The sequence below is a fragment of the Cajanus cajan genome, chromosome 2 (assembly GCF_000230855.2).
Source record: "Cajanus cajan strain Asha chromosome 2, NIPB_CcT2T_4, whole genome shotgun sequence".
Taxonomy (NCBI): domain Eukaryota; kingdom Viridiplantae; phylum Streptophyta; class Magnoliopsida; order Fabales; family Fabaceae; genus Cajanus; species Cajanus cajan.
This window is the reverse complement of record NC_138518.1, coordinates 75,484,418-75,512,265: the sequence shown is the minus strand read 5'-3', so window position 1 is coordinate 75,512,265 and position 27,848 is coordinate 75,484,418. Positions and strand designations below refer to the sequence as shown.

At 33.1% G+C, this 27,848-nt stretch overlaps 3 protein-coding genes and 1 long non-coding RNA gene across 5 annotated transcripts; 1 reads left to right on the top strand and 3 right to left on the bottom strand.

The window, feature by feature from the left end:
• Positions 1 to 5,355: 5,355 nt before the first annotated feature.
• On the bottom strand, positions 5,356 to 6,492 carry LOC145954560 (uncharacterized). The gene is made up of 3 exons (XR_014431801.1): positions 6,256 to 6,492; positions 6,102 to 6,157; positions 5,356 to 5,748 (listed from the first exon to the last, which is right to left on the bottom strand). It is a non-coding gene; the product is annotated as an uncharacterized LOC145954560 (long non-coding RNA).
• Positions 6,493 to 11,169: 4,677 nt separating this feature from the next.
• On the bottom strand, positions 11,170 to 14,331 carry LOC109818481 (beta-amylase 1, chloroplastic). Of its 2 annotated transcripts, none has more exons than XM_029268852.2 (4): positions 13,696 to 14,331; positions 12,692 to 12,920; positions 12,473 to 12,586; positions 11,170 to 12,353 (listed from the first exon to the last, which is right to left on the bottom strand). In XM_029268852.2, the coding sequence occupies exons 1-4, from the start codon at positions 14,214 to 14,216 to the stop codon at positions 11,550 to 11,552; spliced, it is 1,668 nt and encodes a 555-aa protein (XP_029124685.1). In that variant the 5' UTR covers positions 14,217 to 14,331; the 3' UTR covers positions 11,170 to 11,549. The 2 variants fall into 2 exon arrangements, with proteins under 2 accessions (XP_029124685.1, XP_020239550.1); XM_020383961.3 differs by having other exon boundaries at positions 12,692 to 12,902.
• A 1,427-nt stretch (positions 14,332 to 15,758) lies between these two features.
• On the top strand, positions 15,759 to 21,587 carry LOC145955199 (uncharacterized). The gene is made up of 2 exons (XM_083069906.1): positions 15,759 to 17,457; positions 17,539 to 21,587. The coding sequence occupies exons 1-2, from the start codon at positions 15,759 to 15,761 to the stop codon at positions 21,585 to 21,587; spliced, it is 5,748 nt and encodes a 1,915-aa protein (XP_082926032.1).
• Positions 21,588 to 22,996: 1,409 nt separating this feature from the next.
• LOC109818462 (importin subunit beta-1) lies at positions 22,997 to 27,310 on the bottom strand. The gene is made up of 3 exons (XM_020383940.3): positions 27,159 to 27,310; positions 23,817 to 26,236; positions 22,997 to 23,711 (listed from the first exon to the last, which is right to left on the bottom strand). The coding sequence occupies exons 2-3, from the start codon at positions 26,228 to 26,230 to the stop codon at positions 23,513 to 23,515; spliced, it is 2,613 nt and encodes an 870-aa protein (XP_020239529.1). The 5' UTR covers positions 26,231 to 26,236; positions 27,159 to 27,310; the 3' UTR covers positions 22,997 to 23,512.
• Between the last annotated feature and the right edge of the window lie 538 nt (positions 27,311 to 27,848).

The window sequence follows — 27,848 nt, the reverse complement described above, 5'->3', positions numbered from 1 at the left end:
TGCAAAAAAAAAAAAAAAAAAAAAAAAAAAAAAAAAAACTCGTGGTTTCTTTGTTGGAAAAGTAAAACAGGGAGGTAGTGAATTATTGAGCAAGAATAAAATTGTGGAATTTAGGGTCATGAGCAAGGGAATTTTTATTTTGTTTATTTTTAGTGTTAAAGAATTTTCGTATACCATAAAATATAAATTTTAAAATATTTTTATTACAAAATGCTATGATAAAAGTTTATGGTTAATATAAAAAATTTATTATTAAAAAATATACAATTAACTTCTTTCTTTTTCTTTGTCAAAGTAAGTATATTTTTTTTAGTATTGGTTTCTCTCTTATTTGTAGTTTTTTTTAATCATGAAACAAACTCATATTATTTCATTTATGATAATAGTATAAACATTGTAACATTGTGCATCATTAATAATATATTGTTGGTTTTATTAAACTATGTGTTGTGGTGATTTAATTTTATTTGTTGAGGAACTTTGAAAATTTAGGATTTCTCATGAATTTTAATCCTTTAGGAGTTTCTCTGAACATAAGTTAAATTTAACTTATTGGAAAATAGTATATAAGATATTTCTTAAGAAGTGAATTTCATAAGTTTATATTCTTATAAAAACTTTGGAGTCAAGATTCTTCTATTTTCTTCTAAGCCTTATACCGAGTGAAATTGTGTAACTAGAGTTGTGATTAAAGCCTCAAAGTTAAGAATCAAAGTGGGTACATTGTCGATGCAAAGTTAGCTTGGAGTGATTTATTATTTTTCCTTCTTCCTCTTTCTCAGTGATTATAGGTAAAGGAAGTTAGAATCTAAATCAACCGCTAGAATCTAATTCTTTGTTGATTGAGAAAGTTGAATTTTGTTTGAATTTACCCAAATTGTGGTTGTGTTGATGATTAAGAGATTGAATTCTTGTATTGTGGGGTTTTAAGAGTTTTGAATATATTAGAGGTGATTTTTCTAGTGATGGAAAAGTAAAATCCGGCTTACAATAATAGAATCTGCAGTATGGTCTGACAATTTACATGAAGTAGGCGAAACTATTATTTCACCCCATTTATTCCTTCCCCTGCCTTATGTCTTGTATGGTGGATCATACATTCATGATCATGCTTCCTCCAATCTTAAAAGCTCATCAGAACCTTAGTTGTATAGCTATAATACTAGTTTGCTTGAACTCCGAGCAAGTAGGAGTAGAAGCATGCGTTCAATAGCAAAATATAGAGAAATGATAGCTAATGAAATACTTCAGTTAAGGAGTCATTGCTATAATGTTATGCATCTTGTTCTAAATTTTGAAGCACCTTCAGTGAAGGAAAACCAAAAGAGCGGTTTGGAAAATTGATTAGGATATTATGCTGACCATTCTCTATGTGTTTATCCTAAAGTCAAATTAACTAGACTAGATTGTATGATTAGTTAGCTTGATTTTAGTTTCTACCATAGATGCTGCCAAAACAAGGGTGGTTAAATTATAAGCACATTATTCTGTGGCAGTTAGTGATTGCCACTTAAGACATGCCAGTTAGGTCGTGTTCGGATCTTATCATGCATGTGAAATTTGTATCTAGTGAAATCTCGGCTTTTAATTAAAATTAAGAGAGAGAAAATTTAAATAATAGAAAAAAGAGAGTTGATAATGAAAATTTCGACATGGGAGAATTCAAGTGAAAAGTTTCCATTAGTAGACCATTCTTGCTGGTTAGGCATCTACCCTTGACTTTAAGGTTAACATCCTGCTTTAATTAGTGCGTTTGATCCTTATACACAGTAATCAAAGTAGATTAAAAGGCAATGAAATATATCAATTATTGTCGTTCAACTAATGATATCATTGCAGATGAACTCTGTAGGTTGGTCTGTCAAATGTCAATTAAGAATAATATCTATTATATATGTATAGCAAATTGGTGAGAAGTAGGTATTATTATGTAAGTGTGTTGGATTTTCAGCTATAATATAAGAACCAAGAAGCACATGTAGAACCATAATAATTTTTACTAGCTACAAAAATCACTTAAAATAACCATAGTAAGACCTTCATACTGATCTAATTTACAAGGCTATTTATTGCGAAGTTGCAGATTTTATTGCGTGATACATATAGATAGAGAAGTAACATACAAACATAAAAAGTTCAGTCGCATTCATATTCATTACCCACCTTTTCTGTTTTGAATACTGAAAGATGGTTAAAACTAAATCGAAATCGGTTCACCAATAAATATGAAGGTCTGCTGCGTGGATTCTTTACTCGTTCACTCTAAATATTTAGGCTAAGCTCTTATTATGTGGCTGTTCATATTCTCACCTAGTCAACTAGATTCTCTCTTAAATAACAACGCTTTTAATTAAAACATATTCAATAGCAATTCTAATTAGCTGGTTCGCGAATAATGTGAGGGAGATGGATATACTTTTAAGCTATATTTAATGTTCGAATACTTTTTTATTCTTTTATGACCACAAGTATTATATGAAAGAAATAATTTTGTTCTAGTTTATAATAATATGTATCGTAAAGTTTTTAAAAAAAATATTTAATACATAGTCATGTGTTAGTGAATATGTTCATACTTCATATAATGTAATTAATAATATATTTTTATAAGTGTTCATAGATATTTGAAGTTTGTCCCGATCTTAAAAAATTGAAATATTTTCTTGACACTACAGTTGCACAGTCACCTATTGGTATTGCCTTAAGCCAATGGAATTATGTGATGGACATTTTAAATGTGAGTGGCATGGTGGGTTATAAACCAGTTTCATCAACAACATCATTTGACAGTAGGGACTCGTCCTACTTGTGCAGATCTAGGACAATATCGACCTGTTGTGGGTTGTTTGCTTTATCTTACTATCATGTGATGACCTGACATTGGCTATGCAATGCATATCTTAAGTCAATTTATGCATGATCCAAGACAACCAAATTTGGATGTTGCTTATTGTGTCCTACGTTATTTGAAGAATGCACTAGTTTAAGGTATATTGCCATATATCATCCAATAACTCGCTCACCCTTTGAACCTACTGCAACGCTGACTAGGTGACATGCCCTCTTACTCAATGATCCACCACTGGTTATATTGTGTTCCTTGGATCTTCGCCCATTTCTTGGAGGGCTAAGAAACAAATTGTTGTCTCTCTTTCGAGAAAAACTGAGTACAGGGTTATGGCTAGAGTCACTAATGAAGTGATTTTGGTCGACTCAACTTTTTTGGGACCTTGGTGTAAGAGGGTCCACTCTTGTTTCATTATTTTGTGATAACCAAGTAATTATCCACATTGCTTCCAATTTGGTCTTTCATAAGGGTACAAAATATATTGAAATATATTGTCACTTTATTGGACATTACATTCAATCTAAGTTGCTCCTCCCAAGTCACATATCAATTGGTGTATATTTTTACAAAGACTATTATAAATTGTTATTTTATTATAATTGATTATGTAATTATGTAGACAAATTATTATTAGTTAACTAGACATTGTAATTAATTATTCTCTTGTAATTACATGACATTTAAAATATAGTTTGAGATTTCACTTCATAAAAATAATATTACTTTTCACTCAATAATACATATCAAACTCTCGAATATTTATTATATAATCAAGTTTATTTTATTATCAAATATAATAATATAGTTAATCAATATTGATTGATTCAAGTAATAATGATTTGAATTTCTTAATCATAATTTAAATTTTAATCTTAAATAAATTATATTAAAAATATATATAATTTAGAATATAATTAATTATTCTCTTGTAATTACCAGACATTTAGAATATAGTTTAAGACCTCACTTCATGAAAATAATATCACTTTTCACTCAATAATACATATCAAACTCTCAAATATTTATTATATAATCAGGTTTATTTTATTATCAAATATATTAATATAGTCAATCAATATTGATTGATTGAAGTAATTATGGCTTGAAATTCTTAATCAATATATTTATAATTTGAATTTTGATCTTAAATAAATTATATTGAGAAAAATATAGACCTATATGTATTTACGATTTCTAACGAAAAATTAGTTACTATTAAATTATACTAATACCATCATTAAATAAAATGAATGTGGGAGAAAACGAGAAACGTATATATAAATTGAGATGCAGAGAACGTTGAGGGTCACATCATTGAAACCACTGCCCTCACTAGCTATGAAGTTGACTTCCTATCTTTGCGCCAATTCTATACCATCATCATTTCATTAATCAAGAAAAGGCAAATATAAATGAAGTACAAGATAATTTATCAGTCAAGTATTATCTCCCTTTCTATTCAATACTATACACACATAAAATTATATTAATAACACGCTTAAAAAATACTTGGATAAATAATCTTAATCTCCGTATTTAATACTCATTCAACGTATTAATTCCACCACAAATATACCCTTACTTTAGCCTTTATATGAAATTAACATTACGCTTAAGTTTTTACATGAATTTAACTTTAAGTCATTAATATGATATTAACCAAAAACTAAATCTTAAAACCGACCATAAAATTAATTATTCAATGAATTACCGTTGAACATATTTTATCTTCTAATAAGCATCTCTATTAAACTTATTTTATATTTATTTATTAATTTATTACCTAATTTCATAAAATAATTTATTTCAATAAGTTAATTTATACATAGTAAGTTTGTAATTTCTAACTTATAGTTTATAAACTTTCAACCGATAAACTAATTTTATTCAACATTCCCGTAATAACAAAATTTCATTATATACGTAGCATCTCTTAAGTATTATAGCATAATAAGTCTAAACGATTGAGAGAGAAAAATATAATGTTAATTTCATAGAGAGACTATAAAAATAAGAATTTTCCACATAAGAATTAATGAGTGTAAATAAATAGAATCAAATACATAGTTTAACCAAAATTACTTTTAAAAATGTCATTTAAAATATGTTGTGATTCTTAACTTGAGTAATTTTTGATAAATTTTTCTATAAGCTCGTAGGAGAGAGAAAATTTTTAAAAAAATGAAATATATTCCTTGTTAATAAAATTAATTTATGTATAAACGATTTTGTATAAACTCTCTAATATTAATTTTTTTTTAAAAATTAACTTTTACATAAAAGTTAATTTTAACTTATATGTAAAAAAAAAATCATTTTTTATTTTAAATTTTTTCTCTTAAAAGTGTTTATATAAAAAAAATTTACCCAAACAAATTCTTACCAGAAAAAAAAAAAAAAAAAAAAAAAAAGGGGTCTGTCAGTAGTAGTGATACAACATATATGAACCCTTTGAAATCAATAAGAACCAATATTAATAAGATGAGAAATGAAGAAAGAGACACAAATTAAATAGCAACTATTATAAGTTCATAATATTCTCTAGATACAAATTTAATTGTCGGTACTTATAAAGATTGGATATCTTCAGCTCTTGACTTTAACATAACATGGAGAAATATAAAACTCACAGTGTAAGGTAATCTTAGGCTAATATATTATTTTGGTAGATATTTTTCTGATAAATTAATGTGGTGTTTTTCAGCTAGCTGCGTGAGCTGGGTTGAATAATTTATTCCATTAAAATATATATAACATTACAAGTAACGCAGCACAAGTGGTTAACTTCAACCGTGAGGCTTCGTTTTTCCTTGATCATTCCGGGGATTAGCACCATATTCTTTGTAGTCGTCAGTGTCAAGCTTCAAAAGCTTTCTTCCCTTCATCTCATGAAAAGAAACCTTCAACAAAAAAGGCTGTTCAATAATTACAGTAGTCACATATATATTTCCAAATACAGCTTATGACACAGACATATCAATCCATTATCACAATTAATTCCTTTTTCTTCTCTTTAGTCACGGAATTATCAGTGGTCCTTTCTGTAACTTATTAAAATAAATCATGAAACATGTCACTATTGTTTAATTAAATCATATATGATGACATCATGTTCTGAGTTGTAGCTCGCATACTTTTAAGAAAAATAATTAATACCAAGTTGAAATTAGAAATAGAACGGAGGATGGATAGATTGAAATGCTTGAATAGTATCTGATGAACTTAAATATTTATAAGCTTTTTCGTATATTACCTTGGTTGGTGATAATTTTACTACATCCTCTCTCACCCTCAAGCTGTTGACTCTAGCTACAAGAGATCCACAAAATGAATAATTGGTTTAATTATTTATCATTGATTCTGGTAGTATGATTTATTTAAAATATATATGTGGAGAACAAGCTTACCTGGATACAGTTCAAGAAAGAACAAAAGGAAGATGATAATAGAGAATCTGAGCTTGGGATCCATAAAGTTGGTATAGAGAAATTGGGAGAGAAGCAAGGGGAATATCTTTTTATAGTATAAGCCAGGGACTCAGAATTCAGAAATGAGAATAGATGCATGAAGCCTTTTCTTTTCAAGGGAGAGAGGGAGGTTAAAATGGGAAAATTGGCCTTCTATGTCCATCCTAAAGTGAATAAAAGTAATCTCAGGAATGGGATACATGTGGATTCTGGCCTGTCATATGATGCATTTTCTTTTTTATGGAGGATGAATATATGATGCATTCAACTGGTACAAAAAAGATACCACATTGGCATGTGGGCAAAGTCAACTTTATTAACCGTCCATATGTTTTAAAGTTTAATAGAAATGGTTTTGATAAAATTAATTTTAAACTATTAAATATAATTTGAGATGTGTATTTAAACAAACTTTTAAAGATAATAAAAATAATTTTTGGTATTCCAATAAATTCATAATTTCTTATTTTATTTTTTAATAAAAAAAATTTAGATTAAGATAAGACATAACATTATATAAGGATAGAACCAATCATTAACTTATTTGAGAATTTTTAATGAGATCACAAATCATTTATTCTATCCTAACATAAGTCAACATGAAAAGATATAGATATTAATTATTAATTTTTGTATTATCAGCTATTTTTTTAACTATGCTATTTTTATTGTTGAAAAATATTTATTAGTTTTAGTACTGATTATATTTTTTACTGAAAAATCTGACTACTAATTTTTAATGTTTCTTTTAAGTACATTTTTTTTTTATTTACAAAGTTTGAATTTAATATCTTATTTAAGGAAGAAAAAAAATTACCAACAACTAAAATTACTTACTTACTATTTTACATTTTTTTTACAAGAGTGAAGAAGAAAAAAAAACAAAAGAGAAAACAGAAAGGAAAATATAGAGAGTATGATCTAACAAAAATTGTTTCTCTAGAATCAATCAAGAGAGATAAGACGAATTATTTATGTGTCACTCTTATAACCCGAAGTTGGTCTATTATCATGAAAAAAAATTAAATTTGAGTTTAAAATATACTTAAAAAAGACTTTACTAGTACTAGTCATACTCATAATGATCACACATGCCTCAATCAAGATTGACCCATAAAGAATCCTTATGGTTTTGTACCAAAAAACCACTTTAGTTGTATCTGTTAAAAAGTTATAACAAAACCACTCTTACCAAAAGTAACTCACAAATTAGCACTTGACGTCTGTGTTGCACTATATGTTTGGCTTTTCTTGGTTGTTGGTTCATATTGACCCTTGTATTGTGCACACACGAATCAGAATAAATTAAAGCTGTCTTATCCGAACTAAATTTTAGTTACTGGTAAGTAATCTCATTTGAAAGATAGTCAACACGAACGTTTCCGTGCTTATGCACTATTATGATGTGTAATTTTCATGCTAGCTTTTCTTTTGAGTAGTCCTAGCAATTGAAACGATCAATTTTACATTATTAATCATGCTACATGAACAAAAACGCGTCTTCTGGTGTCAAAATGAAAATGATGAAACATTTGATGCTCCAAATGTGGTGTCACGCACCAAATAGTACCCACAGACAGTATACCACAACGACCAATGTTGGAGATAATATCTAAAAAAGACACGTCCAAGAAAAAAGAAAGTTGACTATGTAAGTGACAATGCCCTCTGCGGCTGAAACTTACCACAAATAATAATGCTTTTTCTCATGCAGAGCTATGCAACATCATAAGATGATATATATGAATATGAGGATGTTTTAGTTTCAAAGGGACCATAATTACTGCGTGGAATTAGGTTAGCTCAAAATCCAAATCAATGTTGATGGATCAACAAATCGATCGGATTTTGAGAACACATGCATGTACTCTGTTACGGATTGATGAAATTTCGTTTCATGTTTGTTTTGGTATTTTTCTGCTTACTAAAATTCGTATACAAGACGACATTTTTATTCATTAAGCTAAAGAAAAATATGCTAAGCCAGGGGCCAACTCAGTGCGTGGCTAAAATTGATGATTGCATTTTAAAGCTGAAACTATAAACTATGACTGTTTCTTTAATGAATAAATAAAAACTATTTTTTTAAAATTTGGCAACCACATAAATTAAAAAATTATATCATCCTAACATCATTCTTTTTTAATATACTATAGTGGTAATGAAATTTAAAACTAAAAGCTCATGTAATAAATTTATCAAATTTCTCACCATATATTTTTTTTTGAAACCAATATATATTTTAGTGGAAAGTTAAAAATCAATGTTTCGAGATATTAAAATTTATTTAAAAGGTTGACATTTAACCAGCAACCACATAAAAAAAATTATCTATCTTCTATGAGACACTTTGTTGGTAATTTTCTCACTACTAAGAACATGCATGCATGAGAAAATTTATTTTTCATCATTTCAATTGTTGTTTTGGAAAAATAAGTAATATGTTTGAAACAATAACTGACATTTAAAAATATATATATTTTTTAAGTAAGTTGTTTTGTAAGAGATGATGTTTAGTATGAACCACTTTCTCAAATGATATAGGATGTATTAGAATCTTTAACCCTCAGATTAATCTTACATTCACTATTATGGTGTACCTCCCATACCATATTATTTATTTTTCTCATCAAATCATGAGTCCCTTTATCGCCCTTGCCACAATCAGCGAGAATTGGAGTTAATAACCAAAACTTAATTGACCCTCAATGTCATTGTAATATTTTTTTTAGTGATAGAAAATGCGTTAAATTGGATTTATTTTAAAAAATATGAAATGATTTTATAATTTTTAAAATTTTAAAGACTTAATTTATTTAATTAAAAATTAATTTAATTATTAAATTAATAAAGTTTAATTTTCATATATAATTTTTTAGGGGAATAATTCTCGCTGTCAACCTTAGGAATCTGGGATAGAGCAGATATGAAAACAACAATCCAACTTTAGTTTAAGCCTACCGTTGCTTATGATATTATGTTTAGTCCAAGTTTATATAAAGGAAGAATATTATGTTGGGCTCTTGATATGATAACTAACCTAAAATTCACTCAGATACCTATTTTGGGGCAGTACAATTTTAGTAAAAAGATAAAAAGAATCTGTCCTAGAATAAAATGAAAAGGATAAAAAAAAAAGTGATACTACATGTTTCTAAGCTTAAATAGATTAATATTATAAAATGGTAAGGAAATTTGAGAAAACTTTAATGATCTGTTTGGATGAAGAATTTTATAAATTAAAGAAATTTTAAATTCTTGGTATTTGAATTACTTTAATTTCAATTTCTATCATTCTTAAAATATTTTGTTTGGATAAGTCAATTCAAATTATCAAATTTTAAATTATTAGGTTGGATATGATAATTTGATTCTACCATGATAAAATTGATTTTAAAAATATATTTATATGTTGAGAATTTTTAAATTAAATTTTATAAAAATAAATATTAGCAAATTTTTAAATATTTAATAATTTTTAAAAATTAATATTATATAATATTTAATAATCTTAAAAATATTTTTAAATATTTAATAATTAAAAACATGAAGAGATAAAAGATAAGATAAAATATATAAGTGAAATAAGAAGAGAAAAACATATGAGGAATTTCAAATTCTTACTTTTTTTAGAGAATTTGAAATTCTACTGTTTCAAGGAAAGTCACAAATGCTTGAATTTCAAATTCCTTATAAATTCTCTATCCAAATAAGGTATTTCACCTCAAAGAATTTGAAATTCTTCAAATAAATGAATTACTCTATTTAAATTTCTCATCTAAACACACTATAAAAGTGAGATTACTAAAATGGACGAAGATGTTGAAGTCATTTATGATCGCAAAGTATAGCCAAACTCAAATGAATATTTTATATAACTATGCGTTCAAATTTACGTTATATTGGTGAAAATTGAACTTCAAAGTTTAAAGGCAAGGACAGACTTACGAGAGGTTCGGAGCCTTAGGCCCATAACTTTTAAATTTTGAAATTATAGTATATATGATATTTTAATATGAAAATGATTATTTTTATTTGGAAGATTTGTTTGTGGATATAATAATGTTTAAGAATCATTTATTTTTCCTAATTTTTGACTTTTATTTTCCTTTTGCAATCTTCATTTTGAAGATAAATGACATTACGTTCTCACACAAACATTTTACTCCATTTAAATAATTTTTATTGTCAAATTTACAATTTTTTTAGACAAAATAGTTGAGTATAATATATTGTCCTTTCATAATTCGTTATAACATCATCCTAAACTAAGTAGAAGGCTCCCACTCAGCGGAAATAAACAACAAAGAGTAAGTTGCGGATTTACAATATGCTGAATTCTGTTGGCTTAATGCTTTGACAAATCTGTCACATAATGCAATTTATTTCATTTAAAATTGATAGATTAGACTGTATATTAATACTTGCTTTATAGCATGATTTAAAAGTATATAAAACAAAACCATACAAAAATAAAATACAAACCAAAAGTCAGATATTTGGCACTTAACAAATTTAGAAATAACTTCTCGTCTCATACAACATCACTTGAAAGTAAAAGGTATTCATCAAATTGGACAAACCCCTGTTAAGGCCAATGGACATCCTACCCAGCGCAACCCCGGCACCAAATCTAAATTTGTCTGTGTTGAACATCTACCACCAAACATCCACCAAAAAAAAGTTATGTTACACAGTTTTTCTTTTTATGTTGCCCCTCAATTTGCATCAGAAACAACACCAACACATTTTTCAGGGAAAATATAAGCTCAAAGAGACATGATTATTTAAACAATTTTCCAACCGCGATATGAAATGTAACAAGATTGATGGTAAATGTACACAAGCTTGAAATGAGAACAATCTGCTCTTTTAAGATATATCTACCAGAAAGCAATACAAAGCCATCAAGAGTCCATCTCAACAGAACAAAAGATTAAAAAGTGGTGTGGAGAACCAAGATACCAACAGTAACGTTTTTTTATATATATATATATCTATCTACTCAAAATACAGGTACAAGTGGATAACATGCCACCCATCAAAAAAAACCTGGAAGGCAATGTAATGTGTTACCTTAGGGAAGTAACTTCTTGCCAAAAAGCAATAAAAGAATCATTCGAAGAATCAGCAATACTACACATTTCACAACATTAGACCATAAGTCATCAGATTTTCTTGCAACGATGGCAGTAATAGTAAATGTGCCTAAAGAACAGAGGCCAAGACTAGTTTCAAGAGTGCTGATATAGGTGGTACAACAGTCCCACTTCTGCCATCCCTGGTGTGGTCTTCAACCGTATGTCACCAACAGCATTTAATCTGGCTCGAAAAATGTTTCCATCAGACATTTGTCTCACAAAACGAGTAAACCGATCCCAATTTCGGAATTCAAACAATCTTTTGTCCATTCTTACAAAGTTGAATGAGAAAGGACGCTTCTCAATCCCATCCGAGTAAAATTTGGACATCTTCAGCACCTGGGAGAAAGCACCATCATCCAAATTAGTTGAAAAATTTTGACCTTCAAGTGATATGTCACAGAGCCTAGCAGCCAGCAAAAGCTGTCTAAGAAAACCTTCAGGGCTACTATCTGGATTGATCTTCTTCATTACTTCATCTTGCATTTCAAAACAAGAACAGCACATTGAGAATCCATACTTACTAAACAAGCGAGCAAAGGGTAAGTATCCATCCCTGTTAAAAGTATTATAATAGCCAGCTGTTAACTCTGATGGATGGGATTGCAGGATATAGTGCCAGTGAATGGCAGCCAATTTTGCTGATATATGAACTTCTATACCCCTAAAAATAGCTTCAGCTTCCCTACAAATTCTCTCCCCATGCAGCAGCAACATATCTGAGTACCATTCAAGGAAAAATTTACCATATGGTGTGTTCCAAGAGCCACCATCATTTTTGAAAAAATCAGTATGCTCAGGATTTTGCATCAAACTTCCAGCACCAACTGGACCACCATTTCCCCATTCTCGCTTTCCAATATTTCTTGCAGAGGCATTTAGAGAAGCAAGCATATACTGGCAGGTGGCAAACAAGTGAAGACAAAGGTTAAACATGATACTAATCATTGAACATCATAAAGTATGCAAATTGGTTATTGCCAGTCTCCCATAACAAACAGCGATAACAAGTCTACCTTATCATAGCACTGAAACTCTCCAAGTTCACGAGACCAAGCCAAAATTGGCTCCTGTGAAGAAAATGAAGGATATCTTAGTTCACCACCAGGACCCATGCCAATCTGTACACCCTGAAAAATAAACAGGGTTACACATATTACAACATCCAATAATAATATCTGGGGATTTGAATCCTCATTGAATTGTAACATCACAAAATCATTATAGAACCTTACTGTGATGATAACACCAAACAAATTCCTAAAGCTGTCCCTAAAATCCCTCATAAAATCTGCATATACTTGAACAGGAGAACGTCCACGTAGCACAGGAAGAATATCACATCCAAGTGAAATGTATTCAATATTTCTTCTTCCAAACCTGTCACAATAAGCTAACTCTACATCTTTCTGTATCTCATCAAGCACCCATAGAGGAAGCGGTATCCTACACAAGGGGGACAAACTTCGAGAGTATGAGGCTCATGACTAGGAAACAATACCTACCTACAAAAATAGTAATAATAATTCAAAATAAACCAAATCAACTCTACTTGGATCATCAACACCACCTAGGTCAAATGCCCATACAGTATTGAAAAACACAATTTCACACTAGAATTATCATTTTCCCACAGTATTAAAACATAATCCAAGAAAAAGAAATTACTCTTGGAATTTAAATTTAACCTAATTCAACTCTTAAAGCTAGTTCATAAAGTAAGGGTTGTCTGGGATTTCTGGTACTCTCAAGACAATGACCAGACTTATCTCATGTGTGATGAAAGTTTACCGAAATAAATATTTGTGGATAATCAGATATCGGCCCAATTACAAATTATTCGATCTATAAGATAAATTCTGATATGTGTCATTATAATATCAAGAAGATGACAATAATTGTCTCTTGCATGAAGTTTTAAGAATTATCTTACAGTCTCTCAACATAATGACCAGACTTATCTCGTGCATTATGCAGTTTACAAAATTGGATATTTGTTGATGCATTATGCATTTTACAGAACTGGATATTTGTTGATAATGGAATAGACTTTTATATGTGAAAGACTCTTTCAAGAAGATGGTGTCTGAAGTTTATAGAACTAACTATTAACAAGTGATCCAATCTTTAATATCTTAAAATTTATGTTTAGACTTAACTCAACATCGAAAATCATATGGTCCGCCATTTATATACAATAATTTAGCTATATTGCGATCTCAAACAGTTACCACATTACCAATTGGGATCATCGGGACCCGTGCCATGCTGATGAAACGCGAGAACCACTCGAACCTTGAGGCCACACTTGCACGCCATCATGAAGAGCTCCTCGTAGCCTCTCCAATCGTAAGCCCTAGGTTCGTTCTTCTCCACCAGACCCCACCAAATCTCAATGACCACGCCTTCAACACCAGCCGAGGCGAGCGCCTTGAGTGAGAACATAATGGTCTTGGGCCTGGCCACCCGGCCCTCCGGGCCTACAGACTTTACTGGCATCGTGACGAACACCGGCGATCCGTTACGGCAGCGCTGCGGCGAGTAATCATGGTGGAGCTCATAGGCGACATCACCGTTGTCCGGCGAGAGGGAGCCTCCGGCGCCGGGGGACTTGGAGGAATTGAGACGCGAAGAGACGGCGACGCGGCGAGGAGATGAGCGGGTGCGGAAGGTGACGTGGCAGGGAAAGCGAGTGGAATCGGAGCGAGTGAAAACAAAGGAGGGGGAGAAGCTTGCCGTGGATTGAGAGAGGATTGCCATTGATTGAGGATTGGAGAATTAGGGTTTGAGAAGAGAGAAGAGAGCGAACACAGTGAGAGTGAGAGTGAGAGTGAGGTGAGGAATGCATACTACACTTACACTGTACTTCGCCCAGGATGTGGAGGAGAGATTATATGCCATTTTTCACCTTTTTTTTTTCCTTTAAAAAATATCTTTCATCTTGTTATTAATTCTTGAAAAGGAAAAAAAAACAATATACATATTCGTTTTATATAATTTATTATAATTATACATTAATGAATAATTATAAATCATTGTGTGAGATAAAATAATTATTATTTTAAAAGTTATTTTAATAATGCTGAAAAAAAGGAGTTATATTTATAATAGTTTTTAATTGATATATTTAAAAGACATGTACTTATTTATAATAGAAAAATTATATTTAAAATTTATTAATTATATAAAAATAATTATATATATATATAGATGTATGCACTTATTTTTAAATCTAATTTTTCTAATTCAATTTAATTATAAGATGATGTATTCTCTCTTTTTAAAAAAAATACTTTTTCTCCATTTTATTTTAGTTTTAATACTTTTATTTAAATAACTTGTTTAAGTTAATTGCATATAATATAAATTTATTATAATTTTTATTTAAATATTAATTTATTCTAACTTCATGTTACTATTAACATAAAATAAATTGGATCCCTCTTAATAATGAACCTGAACAGCTACATCTTCAAATTATCATTAGAACAGTCTTGATCATAATAAATATCTGATCAATTCTGTGCAATGTACATGTATGCTTTTTTGCAAATATAACTAATATTAGTGAATTTAAAAAATCTTATTCAAGTCATTTTCTTCTAACAAAATCAAGTATTTTTACAACTAAAATAAAATATGAATTCCTCATATTTGCACAACAATAACGATAAATCTTTATAATAATTATAATTTAAATTTTTTTATATAAATGTAATAGTTAAATTAAAATTTCTTATCAATAGATTCAGTTTACTAATTTCATAAATTTGTAAAAATATTAGATATATTAAATAAATTCAATTTCAAGCATAATATACATTTTAAAATATAAATATTAACTATAATATTGTGTAACTACAAATATTTTTATCTATTAAAATTATTTATTGAATTAATTTTAAAATATTTGATGATTGAATTATTAAAATTAAATCTTTTTAATTTCAGTTAAAATGATATTTTAATGAAGATTCCATTGTTTAGTAAAATCCTTGTAAATCTATTCCTATAAATATCTTTCCTTTTTTTTTCTTTTTTTTTCTACAAAAGATTAAGACAATTCTACTTAATGGTTGAAAGGTTAGTGCAATGTCAAGAAATATAGTACAAATATAAATACTTGTGGAAAATTATTATCAGAACAAAACTTACCAATAGTCAAACGATGTCACAATTTCAGGTCTAATAAAAAAAATTATATGTAATGCCCATAAAATAATAATAACCAATATAAGTCATTATCTAATAATATCAAATATAACAATACACAGGTCAAGAAATACGGTAGTCCATGCACGTATGGTTTTAGAGACGGAGATTTTGCCTGATGATGATCCTTCTTTTCGAAGCTCCAAGAAAGTCAAAACGAAGAGGGGTGATCATGAAGATCCAGTGATGATTGAAGAAGGAAGCGGCATGGAGGGAGTTGAGAACGAGTGCACTAAAAGCCCCGCTAAGTCATACATGGAAAGCTTGATGTCAACTGGTGGAGGGAAGATTTTCACAGATTTCAGAACTCTGATCCAAGAGATGGAAAACCCTGAGGATGAGTTTTATAAGGAAAAAGATTTAGATACCGGAGATGGTGAAGAGCTAGATCCATGCCCAAAAATTCATGTCTCTCAAGAAGAGTTTGAAGAATGGTGTGCGCCTTGGAGAAGTTCGTTGGTGATACATGTACTTGGAAAAAAAGTTACCTATAGAATGCTAGATAACAAAATCCAACGAGAATGGGCCAAGACTGGTGCAGTAAGGCTGGTTGATCTATCACAAGAATATTATCTAGTCCAGTTCGCTTCCGAAGAAGACTATAAACATGCGTTATATGAAGGACCCTGGCTAATTGCTGACCACTACATTGTGGTCCAACGCTGGCGGCCATTCTTCACAATCACTGCCGCACAAACTCGGAAAGTGGCAGTTTGGATAAGGATTCCTGGTTTACCTATTGAACTCTTCAATGATAGATTCTTATGGAGAGTTGGTAGCAATCTAGGGTCAATGCTAAAGATTGATAAGCTTACGTCAATTCAATCCCGAGGACGCTTTGCTAGAATCTGCGTGGAGATTGATCTACAAAAAAAGCTTGTCCCACAGATTAATGTATTAGGCCATATCTTGAAACTCGAATACGAGGGCCTCCATTCGATATGTTTTAAATGTGGACGCTATGGCCATAAGCAGTCAAATTGTCCCCATGAAAGGCTTGGAGAAGAGGACCAGCCCGAAAGGGCGAAAGATCAAGTGTCTATGGAGGTGGATAATGGCTCAAACGGGGCCATGGTGAAGACGACGAACCAGAATTCGGTTAATCAGAACCAAAGTGAGATAAAAAATATTTCACAGCAGAAAACCAGGGATTCGGAAGACCAGTATGGGCCATGGATGGTGGTGAAACGAAACAGAAAACCATATAAGAATAATATTCGGGAACCTACAAATAAGGCAAAAAATAAGGTGGAAGATATGAAAGATTCCCACTTTAATGATGAAGATTATGACCCAAAATCTCAACTGAACTCAATAGCAAATAAGGAAGATTATGTTCCAATTAATCATGCTGACATGGGACAAGGTGATTCCAATCAAAAAGTGGTAAAGATCCGCAACAAGACGGGTGGCAAGAATTCTCAAACCTTGAATAAGTTGAACCTTCAGACTGGGAAAAGCGCTCCATCAAAGGGAGTCAACATGGAATTAAAGAAGGAAAATTCTGTGAAGGGAAAGACCCAAGGAAACCCTCATGTGACTGTTGATAGGTCATGGGAACGCGAAGCGCATGCATCACGTGAAACCCTTAATACTGATCGTGTTCTACAAGGCATCAAGAATACAACCTCATATAAAGGTGATTGGCAGAATGATGGAACGAATTTGATAACTCGTGTTGTTCATCCAGACGAGCAAACAATGGCGTTTGCCAGCTTCATGCGACGACATCTAGATCCTAGTGGCATGCATGGTCCTGCGACCCATATGGATCAAAAGGTTGATGCGAGTAAGGAGGCTATTAGGGTTTCAACACCCACTCTTTAAAACAGTTTTATGAATTTATTAAGTTGGAATTGTAGGGGTACAGGGTGTAGAGGGTTTGTGAATCTTATTAATGATTTGATCGATGAATTCAACGTGGGAGTTTTATGCCTACAAGAGACGCACATTAGTGGTGCTAAGGCCCAAAAGATTCTTAATCACATAAAGCTTGAGAAGAGTTTTGTTGTTGATGCGATTGGACAGTCAGGTGGTCTTTGGGTTCTTTGGAATCCATCATTATGGAAACTTGACGTTCTAGAACACTCCAAACAATTTATTCACGTTTCTATCTCCAACAACTCACATTCCTGGACCTTTACGTCAGTATATGGAAGCCCACACTCTCAATTCAGAGTTGAGTTATGGAGAGACCTCAGAAGAATTGCAGGAGGCATTCAGGGTCCATGGAGCATTATGGGAGATTTCAATGCTGTGCTTCATGATTTTGAACGGAAAGGAGGATCTCATACTGCATCTTACAGGGGTGATCAAGCTTTCAGGGAGGTGGTGCAAGACTGTGATTTCATTGACCTTGGTTTCCAAGGTGAACATTTCACATGGAAAAGAGGAAATTTATGTGAACGTCTTGACAGAGTTTTAGCTAACATGGCTTGGCAGATGTTGTTTCCACAAGCTGTTGTACTACACCTAAATCGTATGAAATCGGATCATTGTCCATTGCTATTAAAACTTGATGATTCCGTGCAAATAAACAAAACTCGTCGCCCCTTCCGATTTGAGGCTGCTTGGCTTACACACCCAGATTTTCCAAATATAATTCGGACAAACTGGGGGAAGGAATCTGATTGGTTGAGCAATGTTAAGGATATTCAACATCACCTCCAGACTTGGAACCGCGAGGTTTTTGGTAACATCTTTTACACAAAACGAAAATTGTTAAGAAGACTAGATGGGATTGCTGCTAAACTAGGACAAGGCTACAACCCTTTCCTGGAAAGCCTCTCTAAAGATCTATGGGCTCAATATGAAAATATTCTGATTCGAGAAGAGATTCTATGGTTCCAAAAATCTAGGTGCAAGTGGTTGGAGTTAGGTGACCGCAACACGAGCTACTTCCATGGAACTACAGTGGTAAGGAGAAGGAAAAATCGCATCATTAAATTACAAGATGAAGTTGGTGTCTGGATTGAGGACAAGGCCAAGCTTGAAAACTTGGTCAACCGGTTTTACATGGAACTATTTACGAACTCTGGTGGGCATGAACCATTCTGTTTATCCAAATCCTTCCCTGAGTTAACTTCTGGTGATATGCAGATTTTAGAAGCTCCTCTTTCTGACCATGAGATCTTCGCAGCTTTGAAACATATGGGCAGTCTCAAGGCGCCTGGGCCTGATGGATTCCAAGCAATTTTCTATCAGACGCAATGGAGCACGGTAGGGGAATCTCTCTGTCAATTAATTCGAGACATCCAGGTAGAACCCTCAAAGGTTGCAACACTTAACCACACATTAATTACTCTGATTCCTAAGGTAGATAACGTGTCCTCCTTAAAGCAAATGAGGCCGATTAGCCTGTGCAACGTGGCCTATAAGGTGTTAACCAAGGCTTTGGCAAGTCGCCTACGTGGAATGATGGCGGGGCTGGTGGGGCCAAACCAGTGTAGCTTTGTTCCAAACAGGCACACAACTGATAACATTATTATCACGCAAGAAGTTATTCATTCGATGAATCATAAAAAAGGGAAGAAAGGGTGGATGGCCATTAAAATAGACCTAGAAAAAGCTTATGACAGATTAAGCTGGAATTTTATTAAGGAAACCCTGTTGGACATTGGATTTCCTTATAACTTTGTGGAGCTAGTCTGGAACTGTTATTCTACTGTCTCTATGCAGGTTCTCTGGAATGGTGAAGCTTTAAAAAACTTCCAGCCAACTCGTGGAATCCGTCAAGGGGATCCTTTATCACCATATATTTTTGTCCTATGTATGGAACGTCTTTTCCATCTCATAGATATAGCAGTCACTCATAAGCTATGGGCTCCAATTAAGATAGCTAGGAATGCTCCTCCCTTATCCTATTTGGCCTTTGCTGATGATCTGATCTTGTTTGCTGAAGCTTCTCTAGAGCAGGTGGATATTATTAAAACATGTCTGGACCTGTTCTGTAAAAGTTCTGGCATGAAGGTGAGTGAAGAGAAAACCAGAGTATTTTTTTCTAAAAACGTTGGCTGGGTAGTCAAGTCTGAAATTAGCTCAAAACTTGGGTATCAACGCACAGATAATCTTGGCAAATACCTAGGTGTGAATATTCATCATTCAAGAGTAAGCAAAAGAACTCTTAGCTCGGTAATGGAGAAGATTAACAACAGATTAAATCAATGGAAAATGAAGCATCTTTCTTTCGCTGGCCGACTCACTTTAACAAAATCAGTTGTTGCTGCTATTCCTACATACACGATGCAATCAGTCTATTTTCCAAAACTACTGTGTGATGAGATTGACAAATCGTGTCGCTCTTTCATATGGGGTCAATCTGGGGGTAATAGACACTTGCACGCTTTATCTTGGCCCCTTCTTTGCAAACCAAAGACAGAAGGTGGCCTTGGCATGAGGGAGGCTCGCAAGGTGAACCTTTGTTTTATGATGAAGAATTGTTGGCAAGTTTGTACACAACCAGAAAATCTTTGGGTAAAGGTCCTCAGATCCAAATACGGAGATGGAGAGATGATCATTCCAGATTTCAGGAAAAAAAAGAAGGATGGTTCAAATATTTGGAGAGGAATATGTCAGGCCTGGGAGGAGGTTAAGCCTCGTATTGCATGGAACATTGGAGATGGGAAAACAATTAAATTTTGGTCGGATAGCTGGCTACCCTCACGTGTGATTCTTGAAAAAGTTATATTATCCCCAGTTCCTGAGAACGACAAGAAGAAAGTAGTATCCGATTATATACATGACGATGGCAACTGGAATATTGACGATATTCGATCTGTTTTACCTGGCCAAATCTGGTGGGAAATTATGGGTACTGCTCCCCCGTCCCCGGAAAATGATACGGATTGTATGGTTTGGCGAGAGTCGACTGATGGGAGTTTTTCCATTAAGTCAGCTTATAATGCACTTAGGACACAATCTGATCACCTAAATCATCAGTTATTTAAAATGGTTTGGAAATGGCCGGGACCAGAGAGAGTGCGTTGCTTTTTGTGGAGGTTGGCTCACAAAAGTTTATGCACCAATGCTTGGAGGCTATCGCGTGGGATAACTAATGATGATGGCTGCCCAATTTTCTTTTCAGAAAGTGAAACTTGCACGCACATCCTCCGGGATTGTAGATTCGCAACAACTGTCTGGAAAATCCTATTACAAGGGAAGAATGATCATAATTTCTTTACTCTCCCGCTCCACGAATGGTTAGCTACAAACTTGGGGGAAACCTCTGGATATTGGTCAAAGATTTTTGCAATAGGTCTTGACTCCATTTGGAAGACTAGAAACAACTATGTCTTTAACCATGTTCTAAATCAACCTATTCAAGTAGCTTGTGAAGTTACAGGACGAGTGACAGAATTAAATAAGAGCACAGGATCTCTGCAGACCACAGAATTTCGTACGACTCAGAATACGAACATGACAGGATGGACTCGCCCATCTCCAGGATCTATTAAAATTAACTGTGACGGCACGGTGGCTTCATCCAAATTAGCTGCTTGTGGTGGTGTCATACGAGACAACAACGGATCCTTCATTCTCGGATTTGCAGGAAAGGTGGGAGTTTGCTCAGTGTTACAAGCTAAACTGTGGGCCATTTTTCATGGTTTGCGTCTCTTGAAGGAAAAAAGTATTGACATGGATATCATAATAGAAAGCGACTCAACTGTTGCCGTCAAGTTCTTGAACGAAGGTTGCCTAAGGGAGCATCCATGCTACGCCTTAGTTAACCTGATAACTAGAATGGCTGGAGATATAAACTATATCGAGTGTAGACACGTTGCACGTGAGGCCAACCGGGTAGCAAACAGCTTTGCAAATCACGGGCTATCCTTAGTTGAAGGAGTCTCCTCCTTTATTTCTCCACCAAGTTGGGTGTCCTTTACATTATCTGCTGATATTTCAGCTGTTCCTTTTCTTTAATTAATTTAATTATGTCTTTGGGCCTTTAAGCCCCTTTATTCACCAAAAAAAAAAAATATAACAATACACAATTAATTTAGATTATAAAAATTAAACTTATATTATCTGGAATTTCAATTTTAATTATAGATAACAAGTTAAATCATTAGTATTAAAAATATAATTAAAATTCTTTATATTATTTATCTATTATTGATTTTATTTTCATACACATAACTAACAAAAAATAATTTACCACTTATTTGAAGTAAAAAATATATTTAAAATAAAACTTAAATTTATAAAAGAATTAATTAAAGATACTCATTTTTTTCAATGATTTATATTTTTTTAGCCATATCAACTCCCTACTACTAAGATGATTTGTCCTTTATTTTTAGAGGAAATACTACATTATAATTAAATTCAATAAAAATCATGAGCAGCTAAAATCAATCACAATAAATAAAACATTTATGTGAGACAATTTTTAAAAACTTTTTCCAATGAGATGATTTTTAAAAAAATTTTTAATTTCTTATATCAATAAATAAAATTAATATTGTATTACAATATAATTATTTATCAAAATTTTAAAATATAATTTATATATTTAAAAATACTTACTTATATAATTTATTATAAATTTCAATTACATAATGTACGAATATATTAGACACAAATATCTATTCGTGTAAGATTATTTAAAAAAATACTAAATGAGATAATTTGTAGATATTTTTTAATTTATCTAATTCTCAATTATATCATAATTATTTATAAATAAAACATTAATATTTAAAATAAATCATCAATAATTAACATAATTTTGTTCCTTATTATGAATTATTTATCATATCTAAAATATTATTCATACATTTAAAATATATTTAATATTCATATAAAATTTAAATATGATTTACATATTTAAATATAATATTTATTTATATATAATAAACAAACCTATAGTACTAGTTGAATACTTAAATTTTGCATAATCATGATCAGCTTGAGTGCTCTTATGTACAAGAATCCAAGCAATATCTTAAGATGCACTGAAATATGACATTAGAATTCTCACAACTCATCATAATACCTACTCAGTCGTGTCGGCTGCAAATTCCACGTCCTAACTTACTTGGCACAACCAGATACAGCTCAACTTAAAATTGAATGTCATGTTAAAACAAGCAATTTGTTTTTTTGTTCATTTACGACATTTAAATGATGAATCGACCTCAAAGGAATGCCTACCAGAAAGTTTTATGTCTCGACATGAATACGGACATTTAAATAATGAATCGACCACGAAAGAATGCCTAACACAGAAAGTTTTATGTCTCGACATGAATATGGACAACCTATGACACTACCATAGTAGTCTCAAGAATAAAAATTTTGATGCGGGAGACAAAAAATTATTTGAATAATTTCAAGGAACGGCTAAAATATGTTGCATTACCTATCCCAAACACATGGATGGACTAAGATGATTGTTTCACTCTACACCAATAGTAAAAGGAAAAGAAAAAAAGTAAAGGACATAATATCTGGACCAGACCACCATAGACTCCAAAACATTTAAATAATAACTCATGCAAGCCCAATAGAGACGGTATTGGCAGATATCATGGGATATCTCCTTCCTTGCTCCTCCCCATTTCACCCAGTTTCTCCTCCTCCTGTACGTAAAAACTCCACCTTTTCTGCCAAGTTAGCAGAAAGATTGGTCATCACCCACCGACTTCCTCCATAGCAATGCAGAACAATAAATTTAAAAAAAAAAAAAATGAAAAAAGCAGACTCCATGTTGCTGACATGAAATGCAGACCCAAACACCTGTGCCCAAAAATGGTGATGACCCGACTCATGGTATGCAGTTGAGACCCCCACGCAACAAATGCAAATGTATGCAAGAATTAGGAAGCCATGGAATAGCAATAGCCTCAAAATGAAATTGCTCGACTGATTGCCAACTTGGCCCATTCGGCAGATTCCTTGATCAAATGATCATCAGATGATAAACAATCTTTGAGGAACTCTTTGCTGGACACGGATTGCTGAATCAAGGGACCGGCATTATTACCCAACGTATCGGCTAAATCTCCAAGCACACCAATTGCTGTCTTCGTCACAACATCATCCCTGAAAGGACAAGTGGCACCAATAAATTAAAAAACAATAATTACATAATTTGAAGATGCCAAATTCACGAACAGGCAGAATTAGAATATACAGAAGTTTACTTACATGTCCTTCTCCATGTACAAACTATCCAAGAATTGCAGAACATGAGGAGCATAAGGCATCAGAAGCTGGGTCTTTGGGGAACCTTTAAACCCTTGGAAGATCCCTGAGTATGCCTCTAGGATTCCATTTCTCAAAGAATTTGTGTATTCTGTCATATCGTCATCAGCACCTGCTGTATGAGCAGACAGCTCTGCAGCACTCTGAAGCATTGGCATGGCATATAACAGGTACTTCTCAAAGTTTTCTCCAATGGCAAGGGCAATGTCTCCAAAACATGAAAAAATAGGAGGCTTCACAGACCTATGCAACTGATTGCTGGACAAATCCTTAAGAAGTTGGGTCATTATCCCATCACAATAAGGCAATACTTTTTCCTCCAAGGCTCTGCAAACATCACCAACCACACCCACTGTGATAGCACAAACCTGGTAGTCCTCAAAATTTTGGAGACCCATCTCCAAATACTTGTAAAATTCTGTCATGTATTTTGCAAAATCAGCACCAGTTGCATACGCCAAAGCTCCAATGGCAAGCATGGCCTCCTCATGGGCTGTTGCACTTCGAGAAGCAAACACTCTTAAAAACAAACCCATTATTTGGTCAGCATACTGCATGAAATGATATTTCGTTGGTTCAGATGATCCTAACTTCTGTATGATAACCTGCAAGCAACCGCATAGAAGGCCTTGTAACTCATTTTGCCTCTCATCTGATGAGACCTTCTGATTCTCAAGAGTCTGATGGAGCTCCATCATGATGAGAGGAAGAAGTTGTACCACCATTGGAGATGTTTCATCATTAGAACACCTCACTACTTCATTTAAGGCTTCATATGCTGCTGTTCTAAGGCGGGATTCGACAGCATCCTCTCTGTGAGTTACAGTGAGGAGAGCATGGACAATTTCTTGAAAGAAGGGGGTCAATGGAGAGGATGCAGAACCAGCATCCTCAAAGCCTTGGGCAAGAAAATAAAGAGCACCACAAGCCTTCTCAGCAACATTTGGAACATCTTTCATGCTCTGAAGCAACACAGTAATAATTTGTTGGCAGTTTGCTGGAGTGATAATGGGAGTATCCAGAGCTGATCCATGCAAAAATTCAAACATGCGTCCAAGAGTCCATGCAGTAGTGTCTTTCACGTGATTATTTGGATCTTTCATCAATGCAGTGAGCATGAAGTTCAAAGCCATATTCACAAGTGGAACAAGTTTGTCTGGTGATGGACCTTCTAGAATGGAGCCAAAGGCATAAGTTGCAGCTTCCCTTTGCCTCCAATCTGGTTTGGTTATGTTCTCTTCAATGAATGGCATAACCAGAGGTACAATATCATCACCAACTGTGCGTGCAACTAATCCCAAGCATGTACCTCCAGCCATAGCAATGTTCCACGCTCCTTCATCTTGATCTTGATCTTCTTCTTGCTTTAGCAGTGTCTCCAATAACATGGGGACAAGAAAGGAAAGTGCCTGCTTAATAAAATAAAAGCAGGGAACCTCTGAATCCCCACTAAAATCACCACCATATTCTTCTAGTATATCAATTTCTTCATCGCATATTGAACTCCAGAACTCAATTGCCTGAAGTGCAACTGGCTCTTCATCTTCCCTCACAGCCTTGGCAGTGATGTTGAAAATATCTTGGATATAAGGAGCCAGTTTTTCATAGTATGTAGAAGAAATGGCTACCAAGCACTCAAATGCTGCTCGTCGAATCTTTGGTTCAGGAGAAAGAGTTGCCTCGCAAACAATTCTCATGATATAGTCACGCTCCATATCATTAGAAAAATTTACCTGGGCAAAACCCAAAGCATTGTACAATGCTCTTATGGCAGCAAGCCTGACATCATTGTTTTCTTCTGTTGAATTCATTCCCTGAACAACTGCAGTGAGTATCTTATTTACATGATCCTGCTCTACTACATCGGGTGAGACTTCTTCACAAATGTACCCAAGGGTCTCAAGAGTTGCCTGTCTTGTTGGAGCAGGTAGCTGATGAACATTAGACAAGAGAGATCCTATCAACTCAGGCCATTGTTTATGAGGCAACTCAATACCAGCAACTTTAGCAATAACTTGTGAAGCAGTTGATCGAGCATCAAGAGAAGGCGAAGAAAGTGTCTTCAACAGGAAAGCCTTGATCTGGGCTTTCAAAGTTAAGTCCAATGACAACCATCTTTGAACAAGTTCTATTTTTCTGTGCTGCTCTTTGGCATCCAGAGCATTCTTCAGAATTAAACCTGCTAGCTTCCGACTCTCTGCAGGCTTGTCATCATTAGCCAATTCCCCGGCAAGAGAAAACAAGAAGCTCGGAAGATTCTGTTCCTGAAACTGTTTCAAGTTTTCCTCGGCCTGATTCCTTAGGGCGGCATCCACTGCTTGTGCGTTTAAAAGGATTTGGGTAACCTCCATGGCCATCTTGACCTGAGACATAAACAGCCAATCACATAAATAAAGCACATGAAAAAACAAATAAAAAGCCAAACATGCATAGAAGAAAAAATCTAAATCCCAAAATAAATTCAGCATATTAAATACCACATCAGTACTCAATATTAAATGACATAGCACAGTGAAAAAATGCAAAATATTTTCAGCATCAACAGAAGAATACCAAGTGTGATAAAGGGGGCAACACTAGTAAAACCAGTGGAGTTCAAAAAGATAAATACTTCGTAAATGATATGCATAAGTTAAGACTATTTGTCAGTGACCATAAAGCAGATATAAAACTTGACTCCTACAGTAGGTTTTCATTATCTCAACAAGAAAAAAAAAAAGTATTAATATAAACCAGATTTCTCTACCAATGAGAGATTGACCTAACCCTCCCATAAACCTCATGTCACCACATGAAGAGCACGTAACAATCAATAATAAACTTCCACAATATTAAATAATCTCAAATAAACAACAATATTAAAATATTGCATTTCTCGGAAAACAGAACAGAAAACATGCGGCAGTACATTTAGGCACTAGAGGTCCATACAGATCGAAAATGCAAGAAGATAAGTTCAAATCCATTCTCATCATTTCCTCAATGACAAAATAAAACAATATATCAACAAAAAATCCCGAACACTCCCGATTTAAATAAATAAAAAATCAGTTCAAATAAAATCCAAAACACACAATACCAAAAAAAGAAAGTTCGCGAACTGATTCTGATCGCAAACGGGATAAAATAACAGACTAAATCAGCGGAATGAAGTAAAACCCAAACTCTGAATAAGACACTGCCTCGGATCAGAAGCGGAGAGGCAGTGACAAGAAAAGAACAACGCTAAGGTTGCAATTAGGGATTAGTAAGTGGAAGAAACCAGCGGAGAGAGAAGTGGCTCACCGCGAGTTAGCGAGTGGAATCGACGATTGAGCGAAGAGTGAAGGAACGAGTTCGAACGAGAGAAGCAGCGCGGCGACTCTGAAACCCTAGCAGAGTGTGGGAAAAAGCAGAGACGCCAATGTTTAATTTTTTTGTTCTTCAATACTTGCTTTTTTATATTCGCTGTAGGATACACTTGGAGAGACGCAAAGCAATATCAGCCGTTGATTCAAATAGGGTTAATCTCTGCTCTACGTTGTCCTCATCAACGGCTCTATTTTGAAATGAAGGCTTGATCTCGATTTTCATTTGGGTATGTGAGCGGTGTTACGCGACATTTCTAGCGCGTGTGTATAGGATTGGGATTCAAATCGATAACATATGATGTGAGGTATCGGTCGATTTTTTACTACGCGCCGTGTCAATGGTGTCGCCTCTCTGTGACTAGATTATGGGGTTATTATAACAGCTATCATTGTAGTTTTTTTATATCAAATATATACTATATGTTATGCAATCAAATTATTTCTGCTATCACTATGATTACTAGAGAGATAGAGATATTTTATCTATCTATATATTTTATTTAAAATAAAAATAAATAAATAAAAAATAAAAATTTGACGAGTGAAGTAGTTACAAAAAATATGTATATAATAATTTTTAAAATGTTAAAACTTAAAAAGAAACTACATAATTAGTATCTTTTTT